This window comes from Lutra lutra, chromosome 1, assembly GCF_902655055.1.
Source record: "Lutra lutra chromosome 1, mLutLut1.2, whole genome shotgun sequence".
Lineage (NCBI taxonomy): Eukaryota > Metazoa > Chordata > Mammalia > Carnivora > Mustelidae > Lutra > Lutra lutra.
The window spans coordinates 1,876,762-1,889,494 of NC_062278.1; the positions used below are offsets into that span (position 1 = coordinate 1,876,762).

Here is a 12,733-nt window from a genome sequence, read left to right on the forward strand (position 1 = left end):
GCTAACAGTCCGGAGGGATAGGGAGTGACTGCTAATGGGTGTCTTTCGTGGGTGATGCACGTGTTCTGCACTGGAACCACTAAAGCACACTTTATACAGCTGAGTCTCGTGGCGAATGATATCTCGGTGAAGCTGCTGAAAGAAGGAGCTCAGTATGGAAAAAGGCTTGTCCCCGTCCAGAGGAGGAGGAGGGATAGGGTGGCATGTGGTATGGGGGAGGGGTGTCGGCTGGTGTCCCAGCACCCCAGGCCACACCCTTGGCCCGCCGGGGATCTCAGCACAGCTTCAGGGTTCAGCTCAGACTCCCCCCACCCCGCTGATGCCAAACCCCCTCAACCCAGCATCGCACGCACCTATCTCTCTGCCACGTGGGCCCTTGGGGAACTGCCACCCACCGCCCCCTGTCCCCCATCCTTATGTGAGCTTTGAAGGCACCCCGGCAGGTGCTCTCAGTGCCCTAAGTCCTACCGTCAATGTAAGCCGGCATCTGCCCGAAGATGGTGAGGTACGACTGGTAGACGACCCCCCGGAAGATCCAGTCCACTCGGCTCTCGTTGTGGATGAGGATGGCCTGCTTGGCCACCCCAAAAGACACCACCCACACCGCCAATAGGAAGAGGAAGAAGAAGACGTCCTTCATCTGCAGAGACACAGTGGCCCCAGCTGCAGCCACACGCGCCCACATGTCCCCTCCCTGCACACCTGGGCCAGGGCCCCACAGCACTGGGAGGCATCTCTGATACCCACTGCAGGGACACGGGGGCCCACCGTCCAGGGCCTGCCCCCATATTCTCACAGGGTGCCAGGCGCCACACAAGGGGCTGGATGGGACTGTGACCCATGGAGGGGAGCAACAGGAGCTATAACAGGGACAAGGAACGAGCTGTGGTGATCAGGGAAGGCTTCCTGGAAAAGGAGATGTACACGCAAGGACTTGAGACAGGCATGCTAGGGTTGGGAGTCCGAGGGCGAAGCAGGGACATGGGAACCTGGCAGTGGTCTCGGCCCGGGGGCCCCTCACCGGCCGCTGGCGTCAGGACCCACTCGTCCCCTCACCATCCGCTTCACGATGATGATCTTGGGCCCCAGCGTCTTACTGACGGTGAAAATGTGCATCAGCCGGAGGCAGAACATGATGAAGTCCAGGGACAGGATGATGCGTCCCGGGTACAACAGCCCGGGGATGAGCCTGCCCAAGGCAGAACCGAGGCCCTCAGCTTGCCACGCCAGAGCCTTGCCCACCCGCCCGCTCACCGGCCCGAGCCCATGGTGGCTCTGGAGGCCTCTGGACCCCAAAGTACCACGCATGGGGTACAGCTCACGGGCAGAGCCTCCGGGGCTCTCTCCAGAAAAGTCCAGAAACCCAGTTGGGGGCAGGGCAGGCGGGCCCTGCGGCCTCTTGCCTCATGGAGAAAGGGATGGTGGCAGGGACGCACGGGGCCCTGATAGACAGCAGAGTGGCCGGAGCCACAGCAGGAAGCGCCAGGGAGGGCCCCTGGGCCTCAGGAGCTCCGGCCCCTTCTCTGCTCCTCCGCCGGCCCCGGGGAGCATCTGCCCACCAGACAGACGACAAACATGCCCGGGGGGACCGGAGCCCTCGGGGCTGCCGTCACGGAGCTGGAGGCCCAGGGGAGACCAAGCCGCTCACCTGCAGGTCAGTCCTGCTATGAAGAGCAAGATGGCGCCGACGTCCAGTTTGTTCCAGAAGTCGCTGAAGTACAGGAGCACCACCTTCAACAGCCCGAGCTCATCGGGGTCGTAGAAGAGCTGAGAGAGGGCGCGGTTAGGGGCCTGGCTGTCGTCACCATCGGCACCAGGGCAGTAAGAACACTTGCTCCTTCCCGGACAGCGAGGCCAGCCAGGGAGGGGACAGATTTCCCCTGTTCCCGTGTCCCCCGGGTCAAGGAGGAGGGGGGAGGAGCTTCAGGCAGAGGTGTTGCCAGGCACCCTGAGCCCAAAATGTCCGTGTTCTTGGGGGCCGTCCGTCCTCTCTGTCGGGAGCCAGCCAGCTCCCAACAGACCCCAGGACCCCAGGAAGGGTGGGACGGTGGCAGGCCCAAACCCTGGCGGCGGGGTGGGTCAGGGAGAGGTCCCAGAGATGGTCAGACTCAGAGCGGAGGGCACATGAGACCCTCATTCTGGGGCTGCCACCTGTGAGACTGGAGCTTTGTCCCTGGGAGAGGATCTGGCTTCAGGAAGCGGTACAGCCAGAGGAAAGCTGGGAAGAGCCCAGTGGGACAGTGCTGCTTCCCGCACCTGCCTCCGCACCTGCCTCCCGCACCTGCCTCCGCACCTGCCTCCACACCTGCCTTCCTCATGGGCCTCCCGCACCTCCCTCTGCACTGCCTCCCTCACTTGCCTCCAGCACCTGCCTCCCGCACCTCCCTCTGCACCTCCTTCCCGCACCTGCCTCCGCACCTGCCTCCCTCACTGGCCTCCCGCACCTCCCTCTGCACCTGCCTCCCAGGAGCTCTGAGGCTGCCCCAGGCCCTGGCAGCGGAGTCTGGGTGCCTGGTGAGCCTACTGTGAGCCCACCCACAAAAGTGACCCGGCTGCGGGTCCCGGGGCCAGGCGCTCCCAGCTGGGGGTGGGGACCAGAGGACAGTCCATGTAGGTTGGGGATGTGGGGAAGTGGAGAAGGGGGCCAGCCGGGCGCACCTGTCGCAGCTCCTCACACACCAGAGAGAAGAGCCAGAAGTAGATGAGGCACTCGCACCACGAGGGTGCGGGCTGGAAGTCCACCATGAGCACGTAGGCAAAGAGGCACAGGAAGGCGAAGTAGGACAGGATGTTGAGGTGGAAGATGACCACGGGAGCACTGAAGAAGGCGCGGAACCGGAGCATGCCCCTCCTGGCCTGCAGCTTCTTCTCCCTGCAGGGCAGAGGCCGGGGGGCGGACGGCAAGGCTGCGGGGGCCTGAGAGCCCCAAGGACCTCTGCCTCCCCCAAGGAGCGGGGCCAGAGTGCTCCTGTCACATGGCAGGGACAGAAGCTCAGGGACATATCCTGCGTCCAGGCAGCCCACTGACCCTGCCTATGCAGCACGTAGACGGCTCCCCCAGATAGCGCCATGGAAGGGAGGGCACTGAAAGAGCTCTTTGGCTCTGGTGTCGCTAGGATGGAAATGAAATGCTGGGCTCCGGTGGGCGCTCAGCACAGGGCGGGTGCTCAGGGCAGGGGGTTGCTCAGGGCAGGGCGGGTGCTCAGGGCAGGGGGCTGCTCAGTGCACGTGGGTGCTTCCTGTAAGTGGGGACCCTCCCTCGGCCTCCCGCCCGCACGCCTCTCTACCGTCCTAGGACCCGGGGGCAGCCATCGGGACAGACGCGACTTCCCCCCTGCAAGCACATTAGGAAGGAAGGTCTGCGGGCCCTGCAGCCGCCCAGCATCCAGGCTGGTACCTGAAGGAGACAAAGCTGGTGCAGAGCAGCGGGAAGGCCAGCATACACAGGATCACCCGCCAGAGCCCGTTGTCCACACAGAGCTGGCCCCACCACACCTTGGTTAGAAAAGCCTGGGGACAGTGGAGGCAGCTTCAGAAGAGCGGGCGCTGCCTGTGCCGCACCCCTGCGGGCCGTGCCCTGTCTGCTCTGTGCGGAGTGCCTGCGTGGTCCCCAGCACAGTGCTCTGAGCCCTGCCGCACCACATGGTGGGCAGTGCAGGCAGAGCCCGTCTTCCACAGCTGAGGAAGAGGCTCCAGGCCCGGCCAGCCTTTTCCCGGGGTACAGGCTGGGGCCACCCAGAGGTCTGCGGGCTCCCAGGTAGGAACACCCCTGTGGGGCTGAGCCTTCACCACCCACCACCCCTCTCTCTTAGCATCAGTTTCCTGACGGGCAAAACGGGAGGGGAGCACAGGATCAAGGGCCAGGCCTTGTCCCCGGGCCCCCAGGGGGCCACAGCACTGGGACCCGAGTGCCGGTAGGTGACCAGGAGGCCGCGTCAGCGCCCACAGCTCCTCCCAGAAGTGAGCCTCAGACGGTCACCTGGATGCCTCCGTGAGACACGAACTTCATGTCCTTGGCCTCCAGGGCCAGCTGCAGGCAGGTGGTCCTCCCCCAGGCCTCCGACACACGGGTGAGCAGTTTCTGTGCCCTTTCCTCGTCCTTCCGGTGGCACTCGGTGAACACCCCTGGCAGAAGGAAGATCCATGTCTGACCCGGGAACGGCGTCAGGGACTGGCTCCTCCAGATGCCACGGTCTGGACAAGACCAAGGACGAGGACACCGGGGCAGCGTGTGAGGAGCTGGGCCATGGTCCCAGGCCAGCACCTGTAAACTCACCGATGGCTCTGTGTTCAAACTCGTCGGCCAGCGCCAGCATCTCCTCCAGGCTGTCCGTGTCCTCCTCCTCCTTGGACAGCTCCTTCAGCATCTTGCTGCAGGCCAAGGCCGCCGCAATGCAGTCCTGGCTCTGGGCACCGGGGAAGCCACCATGAGAACCCAGACAGTCCAGCCCAGGAGCCCCAGACACACTGCCTGGGGGTGAGGAGACGGCATGGGCCACTAGGTGATTACTTGTCGTGCCCCTGTCCATATAAACCACTTGGGCCCCCCCAAATCAGTAGGTGAGCCTGAGCCGGAGGTCCAGTCTCCCGCACTGGCCAGGGGGAAGGGTCTGCTTGCCCACCCAGAGCACAGCCCTGACGGCACGAATCCCAGCACGGCTTGGGCATCTGGTCAACCCCAGGCCCAGGGCTAAAGGGCAGAAACAGGACCAGGTCCACGCAAGTCTCCTTCAGGTTCTGGGCGCCCAGCCTCAGTGGCTCTGCCTGTCCCAGGCACCAGGGATGCCGAGAACATGTCAAGGGAGGCTCTCCAAGCACAGCCCAGAGGCACTGTCTGGTCTAGGACAAGGGGCTGTTGGCGGATCCTGGAAATCCCCCCACGCACTGAGACCCACAGAGCACACCCGAGGCCACAGGCAGGCCCAGCTCTGCCGCTGACCCACCATGAGCCTTGGGAGAAGACAAGCCTCCCAGGATCACAGAGAGGGTAGACACTGGTGACACTGGGGAAGGGCCAATTCCACAAAAGCAATTTGGAAATGCCAATGCTGAGACGTAGGGGATCTCTCGGAGAAAAAATTACACTTTAATTTCCCTGTAAGAAGAGAATCTGCTGGAAGTAAAGGAGAGCCATATGTGGGGGCCTTGGGTCTGGCCCATCCCCCATCATGACCATGAAGCTGCCCACGGCCTAGTGATAAGGGAGCTGAGGGCCGATGTCCCCAGGCAACCCACAGAGGGGCTCAGGGCAGGCTCACACGAGGCTCGTTCCTCATCTGAGTTACAGACTCTGTCGACATCCCTGACGGTCAATGAAAGGAGATGCAGCCCCCCAGGGATATCAACTTCTGCAGAGTCGCCACGGGGCAGGCTGGCCACGGCACAGGTGACCCACCAACCCCCACCCACCGTGTGGGCCATGGCAGGTGGCTGCTCCGAGCTGTGCCCGCACACACAGCCTCCGCCCTGGACAGAAGGACAGGAGGCAACACACCTCCCTAAATTTCTTTTCCTGCCTGAGCCCAGCTCTCTGTCCTCCAACACTGTATACCCTGGGTCCCTTCCATGGTCATGGGCACTCCCGCCCTCCCTCCAAAGCCGCACACTCCTCTACTTGCTGTTGGCCCTGGGCTTTCTGGACACACTCCCTGGCCGGAGCCCTGTCGCTGGTCCACACACAGCCATGCTTCTTGAGAAACGGGCCTAGTTACCTGGGCCCAGATGATTTCTGCCAGCTCCCGACGACTCTGGACGATGGCCCATATGAGAAGATCGCGGACCGGGTCCATGGTGAAGGCCACACGTTCTGATGAGCGCTTGTGGAGGGACCGGAGGCTCACTCCCTGCATCTGGAGAGCAGCGAACATTCAGAACCTCTCCTAGGCCCCCAGTACTGTCGGTCACCCTGGGTGGGCCTGCTGAGGGTGCAGCCCTGAGCCCAGGTCCACACCTTCCCAGAACCACTGTCCCTGGAGGCTGAGCCCAGCAACCTGCAGTTTCAACACCACCTTAGATCGATTTCCTGCACACCAGAGATTTAAAACCCTCCCTCTGGAGACGCGTGGAAACATTCAGAAAGTGGAATGTCCAGCTAACTCCTGGCCTAGCCTCTTCTTCACACACCAGGCACCGCGAGTTTCCTGAGTCTTTTCTGACGGCATCAAAGCCTTTCTGGGAAGTCAACTTCTAGCAGAGTCTGTTAGAGATTCACGGCTGTGAGTTTCTCAAGGGAATCTACACAGTGTCTCCTGCAGAGAAGGCCACCGAGAAAAAGCCGGATAGACAAGGGTCACATGTGAGCAGGAGGGCACATCCCCCCAGACTCAGTTTACACAGTGACATGGGAATCCAGCCTCCTAGCTCATCCAACCATAAACACCTACTCAGATGGTCCGGAAAATATATCCAGAAGTGAGAACACATTCCCCACATGACACACAAAATTCCGCTTTTTTAAAGAAATTTTAGAAATTTCCTGAAGGCTTGTCTTTATGTTAAAAGTGATTAGTTGGTGAACTAAATAAATTACCGACGTGTCTAACTATGAGCTTCCAGCTTGGACCGTCATAAAGGGCATCTTAAATACACCAGAATCTCAAAGAGTGAGTGGTGAATATACAAAACCCAGGCACAACCCCTTTCTCCCAGAGCTCAGACGGAGCCCACCTGAGACAACGGATGAATCTGAAAACCTGAATGAAGTGGCTAATTTTCTGCTAGATATAAAAACCAAATCTGGTCATAGAACACACAGAAAACCTAAACTGAGAAATTACCAGAAAAGAAACTGAGGAAATTCTCAGAGCTACTACCCAAAAAGGCCCTGAGCCCTGAGGGACTCATAGGAGAGCTTCTTGAGCTCATAAGAACAGTGAATTCCAGCCACACAAATGGCTCCAGAGCAAAGAAATAAGGAACGTTTCCCAGTGGTTTTCACAAGGATCACATAAAGCTGGTACCAGAACCTGACAAAGATGCCCCCAGAATAAAACTACCTTCCAAGGCACAGACATTCCGGTGTAAAAACCATGAAAATATCGGCAACATAGCCCAGCATCACACTAAACACATGTCACACGGCAATCAATTAAGATCAAAACAAGAATAAGTATGTCTTGCCATCAGGAAATCTATTGAAAATAATTCAGCAAATTCATAGTTTAACGAAGAAGAGCCATTCCAGTTCTCAAAAGACACCTGACAAAACTCGGTGCTTGGGCTTCCTTTGTAAAAGCCTGAAGAACCAGAGAGGGGGATATTCGGTAACGTGAGTGCAAACCCGGCCTCCCACTTAGCACTGAGATGCTGCAGGATTCCCATCAAATACGGACAGAGACCAAAAAACAACTTCTCCCGTGCTGCAGTGCACACTCTGGGCATCCTGACAGTGCTGTGGTGGAATCCTGTCGACCTGACCACATGGTGGCCAGGACTGGGGGTCCGAGGCACGAGGGGGACCACTTCCCCCACATTACCTTATGTACTGTTTGAGATTTCTAGAAAGGGAGAAGCATGGACTGAGACGTGTCCCCAGAATTTGTATGTTGAAGCCCTGCCTCCTAGAGTGACTGTGTTTGGAGACGGAGCATCTAAGGAGGTGACTGTGGCCCTGATTCCATAGGACCGGTGTCCCTGGAAGAAGAGAAGATGGTGTCCACCATTGCTCTCTGTATTTCTCCGCCCGCCCACCAAACGAAGACCACACGCGGACGTGGCAAGAAGGCGGCCGTCCTCAAGCCCGGGAGGGGGGCCCCAGCAGGCCCCAAGCCCGCTGACACCTCGACTGTGAGCTTCAGCCTCTGGACTGTGGGAGACCAAATGCTGTCTGAGCCCCCAGTCTACGGTATTTTGGGATGGCGGCCCTGACAGACCAAGATGGGGAGCACGTTTCTTTTCCAATGGAAATAAGAGATCGTATCTTAAAACAGAAGCACTAAGGACCTAGCAGCGGCCCAGCACCCGGGCCCAGCGGCGGGGTGGGGGTGGGGGGGCGGCGGGAGGGGGTCACCAGCACGCACGTTGAGCTTCATGTTGGGCACCGGGAGCAGGAGCCGGGGCCGGTCGCCGGTCCGAGGCCGGGGGTACAGCGGCTGCGTGAAGTCCCCCAGCAGCTCCCGGAGCACCTGGGCCACGTGGTGCATCTGCACGCGGGGGACGGTGGGCCCGCCGGCCAGCCGCCCGGGCTCCTCGGCCAGCACCTTCTGCAGCTTGCTGTGGAACAGGCAGGAGGGGTCCAGGTGCTGGTACAGGGAGAGCAGGGTGTCCCACGTGACGAACTCCTTCAGCCGCACGCCGTTCTCCAGGAAGAGCTTCACGAACTCGGGCTTGTTGGAGATGAGGGCCGCCATCATCACGGGGTGCAGCTCTGAAGGCTGAGAGAGAGCACTGTGGGGCGCACCCCGCGCACACCCCATCGCAGGGCCGCTGGAACCAGAGCGCTGCGGTCCCTGACTCGGGAAGGGAGGAAGCAGCCCGGAGCGCTCTCCACCAGGACCAGGGCTGGGGTGGACAGAGGCCCCACTCTGGGGCCTGTCCTCGCTCTTGCCTTCCAGTAAGGCCCGCCACAGGGCTGCTCAGGGGCCCTACCTTCCACTGCCGCTCGCCGGAGAAGATCTCACTCCGGGCGATGTCCACGCGGTTCCACGCCACGGCCAACTTCAGCTGGTGGTCCCAGTTCTCGTGGCCAAAGCAGTCGTGGCTCCGAGAGGCTGCAAGTAAGAGGCGGCTTGGGGCATCGCCCTGGCCCCCGCCCCGCCTGGCCAAGCCCCTCAGCCCCCGGAAGAAGGCACCACGTCGGACAGGCAGGCGTTTCCGCAGGAACGTTTGCGGTGCCCCTGCCCACGCGTCAGCTCCCTTTCCACCTTGGATGCAAAACCGGAGCTTGGCCAGGCTCTCGCCGCGGGCGTTCTGCAGGCGAGTTCCTGCTGCCCTCGCTGGTTTTGCGCCCTAGAGCCTGGGTGGTGATTTGGGGAAGGAAACAGGAACTTGACCCTTTCTGCACAGAAGACACAGAAGCCAGTACGAGGCGCGGTGTGGAGACGGGGACAGGAAGGCTGAGCCCACGGAGCGGCCGTGCGGAGCAGGGGCGCGGGTGTGGAGAGCGTGAGCCAGACGGGACAGAACGGACCGACTGGGCTCCAGTAAAACCCGAGCCTTCCGCTCTCCGAAGTCACTGTGAAGGAACTAGGGAAGGGGGCCAGGACCCAACACACCCCAGGGCGAGTATCAACACAGGATCTGTACCCGAGTACACCAAGAACTCCCGCGACTCAACGATGAGGCGACCAATAACCAAATAGAGCGGACAGAAGACCTGAGAGGCCTGTCGCCAGGATGACACGTGCGCGGCCAACAAGGCCAGACGCCGCCGGCCGTCGGGGAGAAGCAAACTCAAACCACACCAAGCTGTCACATGCCCCCAGACCACGGGCTGTGTCGAGGGACGGCGAGGACGCCCAGCTGCTGGCCCCGCGGGCACCCGGGCGAGGGGAGAAGTGCGGCGATCTTGTTGGAAAACAGTTTGGTGGTTTCTTATCAAGTTCGACATACGCTTACCATAAACAACCAGAAATCCCACTCCTAGACGTGGTCCCCAGAGAAACGAGGGCAAACAGCAGCTTTACTAACAATAGCCTCACACTGGAGGTGGCCTGCGAGCCCCGTGGCCCCTGAGCGGGACACGTGGCGGCAAGGACCACTCGTGGCAGAAAGGAACCGAGTTCCGAGACAGGCGACAACGCGGAGAGCTCCAGAACGTTGCCCTGAGCCGGAGAAGGGAGACCTGCGGGAGCGGTGTGCATGGCTCTGTTTACGTGAGGCTCTGGCACCGGGAAGGCCCGTCTAGAAGGACAGACGCAGAGAAAGGCTTGCCCAGGCCCATGGAGGCACAGGGAGCTTTCGGGGGGTGGGGGGAGGTGTCCCGTGCTGGATTGGGTGGGTGCGCGGGAGGCAGACCTGTCCAAGTGCACATCGCGGTCAACCCAGGACGGGGGACGGTGACTGTGTACAAGCCGCACTTCAAGGAAGGAGATGTTTAGAGGGTTGTCACTGAAAAACCGTGTATGTGTGTCCGTGTGTTTCTATTTTTTCGTGTGTGCTCCCATAGCAGAGAGAGTCCCGTCTCCCACTGTCCCACGGCCTTTCTCCTGAGCAGCCAGTCACAACCAACCACAGCCTGTTGCTTCCAGAACAAATACCCTCCCAGGACCCGCCCTCCCCCGGGATGGGACACGGGAGGCACCGTCCACGGCGGCCGGACCGCACGGCGCTGATGGCAACAAGCTCTCCCTGACGCCCGAGGCCGGCGCGCCTCAGCTTCACAGCCGCACTTGTGCCTCTCAGTGACTCTGGCTGACGTCTACACCCGCGTGTAACCACCACCGGGATCAAGAAATAGAACTCCCAACGCCCCTGAGGCTCCGGGCTGCCCTTCCCGCTCGGCGCGCACCCCAGAAAAACCACGATTCGTAGCGCTGGATGCCCCGGGAGCACACCCGGAGAGCAGACGTTGGGGTCCACCTCCCCTGTGGGCGGGGGTCCTTCCCTCTCCAGCGCTGTGCTCGATGGCCACGCTCAGGGCCCCGGGAACCCCTGTCCCCGCCTTCGAGGGGATTTGACCAGACGCGGGCAGCCCGGTGCCCGTCTTCTTGCTCCTTAGGCCACTTCACAGAAGGCTAGGAGGAGACAGCCGCCCTCACGGCCCCGTCTGTGAACAGAAGGGTCGGGCGGCACGAGGTAAGACCGTCAAGCCCCTGTCGTCATGCAGACATTCGCACTGGCTCCCCAGCGGCCCATGTCCTTGCCGGCGGGGCCCGCGGGGCCCACAGCGGCGTCCCAGCTCCTGCTCTGCCGCACGTCCGTCCTCCGTGGGACTCTGACCTACTCAACCAGCTCCTCCCGCTCCTCTGTCTCCCTGGCCGGAGATCGTCCAACGGGAGCCCCGGTCCTGGTTTTAACCATCTCGCTGGTTCTGTGAGGTTTCAGGTCAGGAGGAGGGCACGGAGCAAATCCTGGGTCGGAGACACTCCCCCCAGAGCTTCCAGCCCCGCCACCCGGCTCGCATCCCTCAAGGGTGACCAGCGGCCCGCAGGCAGAACAGCCGGACGCCTGCAGCCCCATCAGAGCCCGCGGGAGGGACGGGGGCATCTGCGCTCCTCCAGGAGGGGATGGGGGGAAGCTTGGCTGCCGCGGGCGGGAGCTTTCGGACGGGGGGTGGGGTGGGGGGGCGTCCCTCCTGCATGCGAGGACACATGGGCGACAGGAGCAGGCCTCCCGACACCCAGAATCGTGGGTGCAGCTGGGACGACCATGGGGGCACCTCAGTGTGGCCGCCCTCAGGTCCCAGTGAAGCAGAGAAACAGCAGAAAGGGGCCCGGACCCCCAACACCAGCAGCGGGCACCCCTCCCCCCGCCAGGCAGGAGAGTGAGGGGACCACAGTGCCGTCCACCGCCAGCTGCCCTCTGACCAGCACGTCTGACCAGGGCTCGGTTCTTCGGCTCATGCAAACTTGGGGTCCTGAGCCCCCCTCCTTCCGCTTCCCCCTCTCGCCCCACTGGCCTGACGCTCACCTTTCAGCAAGGCCTGCAGGATGGCCACGTCCACGTCCTGCTGGCCGTCCTTGCCTTCCCGGAAGATGGTCAGCAGCTGTCGCTTCCGGACGATGTCTTGAATCTGCAACAAACACGGCCAGAGTGGGCTCTGGGGGGACAAGCGGGCCCCCGCCTCCTCACGGGTCACCTGCAGACTTGAGACCCCAGGCCACGGCCGAGCCCCGGCTTGAGTCCGGCCTGCGGGGATGGCCTGGGCACAGCGCCTCGCCTCCCCGCGGCCCAGACGGTGAAGGTGAAGACACGTAAGGACTGAACAGGCACCGTTCTCGAGCAGGCACCGGTGGAAACACCCCCAGGGCTCAGGAGTTTCACCCCGACCCGAGACTGTCTGCCGAAGGCCCAACACCATTGACCTTGAAACCCCCCCCCACCCCCCTCCTGCCGGGGCCCCGCCCTCCTCACCTGCTTACCTGCCTGCCTGCCCACCCAACCATCCAGTCAGCCCCCACCCACCTACCGGCCTGTCCACGTGCCCACCCGTCCGTCCGTCCTACCTACCTACCCGTCCGTATGTCCAGCCACCTACTACATCCCTCCGTCCCTCCATCTATCATCTCTGAGCCTACCGCCCCGCTCTGTGCACCTAGAGACCAGGGTGGGCCTTTCACAAGCACATCTAGCCTAGCTGCCCACCTCTCTCCCCAGCCCCCCAGCCGGTCTCGCCCAGCCTCGCCTCCCCCCACCCCTGCCTCTGCCCCCAGCCTGGCCCCACCTCCCACCTCCAAGGTGGCCTCCCTCCTCCCACCACCTCCTCTAAGACCCCAACCTTCCCCATCCCTCAGGCCACCTTTCTCATCGACTCCAAAATACTTCCCCCTGCCATCCCCCTCCCCAACACCCCCCCATCCCGCCCACTGAAATAACATCTCCTGAGTTCACCGCAGCCCTGGGTCGGAGTGAGAGTAGCTCCCAGCATGGAGCTCAGGTGTGTGGACACAGCGCTGACCACTTTGTCCTCTGGGCTTAAGCAATAATTGTCCATTTTTTCAGGACAAGAAAAGCAGCGTTCAGAGAGAGCCAACAATTTCCTGTTGACACACAGCTCTCTGGCGTCGGCGGCAAGCCCCCCGCACGAGCCCCAGCCCCCGCGGCAGATGTCGGCGCCCACCAGCGGCAGCAGCAG

The 12,733-nt window shown here is 61.9% G+C and overlaps 1 protein-coding gene across 9 annotated transcripts in view; it reads right to left on the bottom strand.

Annotated features, from left to right (window-relative positions):
* The window catches only part of TRPM2 (transient receptor potential cation channel subfamily M member 2), a 51,674-nt gene that overhangs the window by 16,567 nt on the left and 22,374 nt on the right, over positions 1 to 12,733 (bottom strand). For 8 of the 9 annotated variants that reach the window (XM_047718589.1, XM_047718580.1, XM_047718608.1 and 5 more), the window contains 11 exons: positions 11,569 to 11,671; positions 8,587 to 8,708; positions 8,019 to 8,372; positions 5,712 to 5,849; positions 4,277 to 4,406; positions 3,980 to 4,125; positions 3,398 to 3,510; positions 2,659 to 2,872; positions 1,649 to 1,767; positions 1,057 to 1,189; positions 469 to 640 (listed from right to left, as the gene is read on the bottom strand). In XM_047718589.1, the coding sequence (XP_047574545.1) occupies positions 469 to 640; positions 1,057 to 1,189; positions 1,649 to 1,767; positions 2,659 to 2,872; positions 3,398 to 3,510; positions 3,980 to 4,125; positions 4,277 to 4,406; positions 5,712 to 5,849; positions 8,019 to 8,372; positions 8,587 to 8,708; positions 11,569 to 11,671 (1,744 nt within the window). Of the gene's footprint in view, positions 1 to 468; positions 641 to 1,021; positions 1,190 to 1,648; positions 1,768 to 2,658; positions 2,873 to 3,397; positions 3,511 to 3,979; positions 4,126 to 4,276; positions 4,407 to 5,711; positions 5,850 to 8,018; positions 8,373 to 8,586; positions 8,709 to 11,568; positions 11,672 to 12,733 lie in introns of those variants that run through there. The other variant, XM_047718628.1, reaches the window with a different exon arrangement.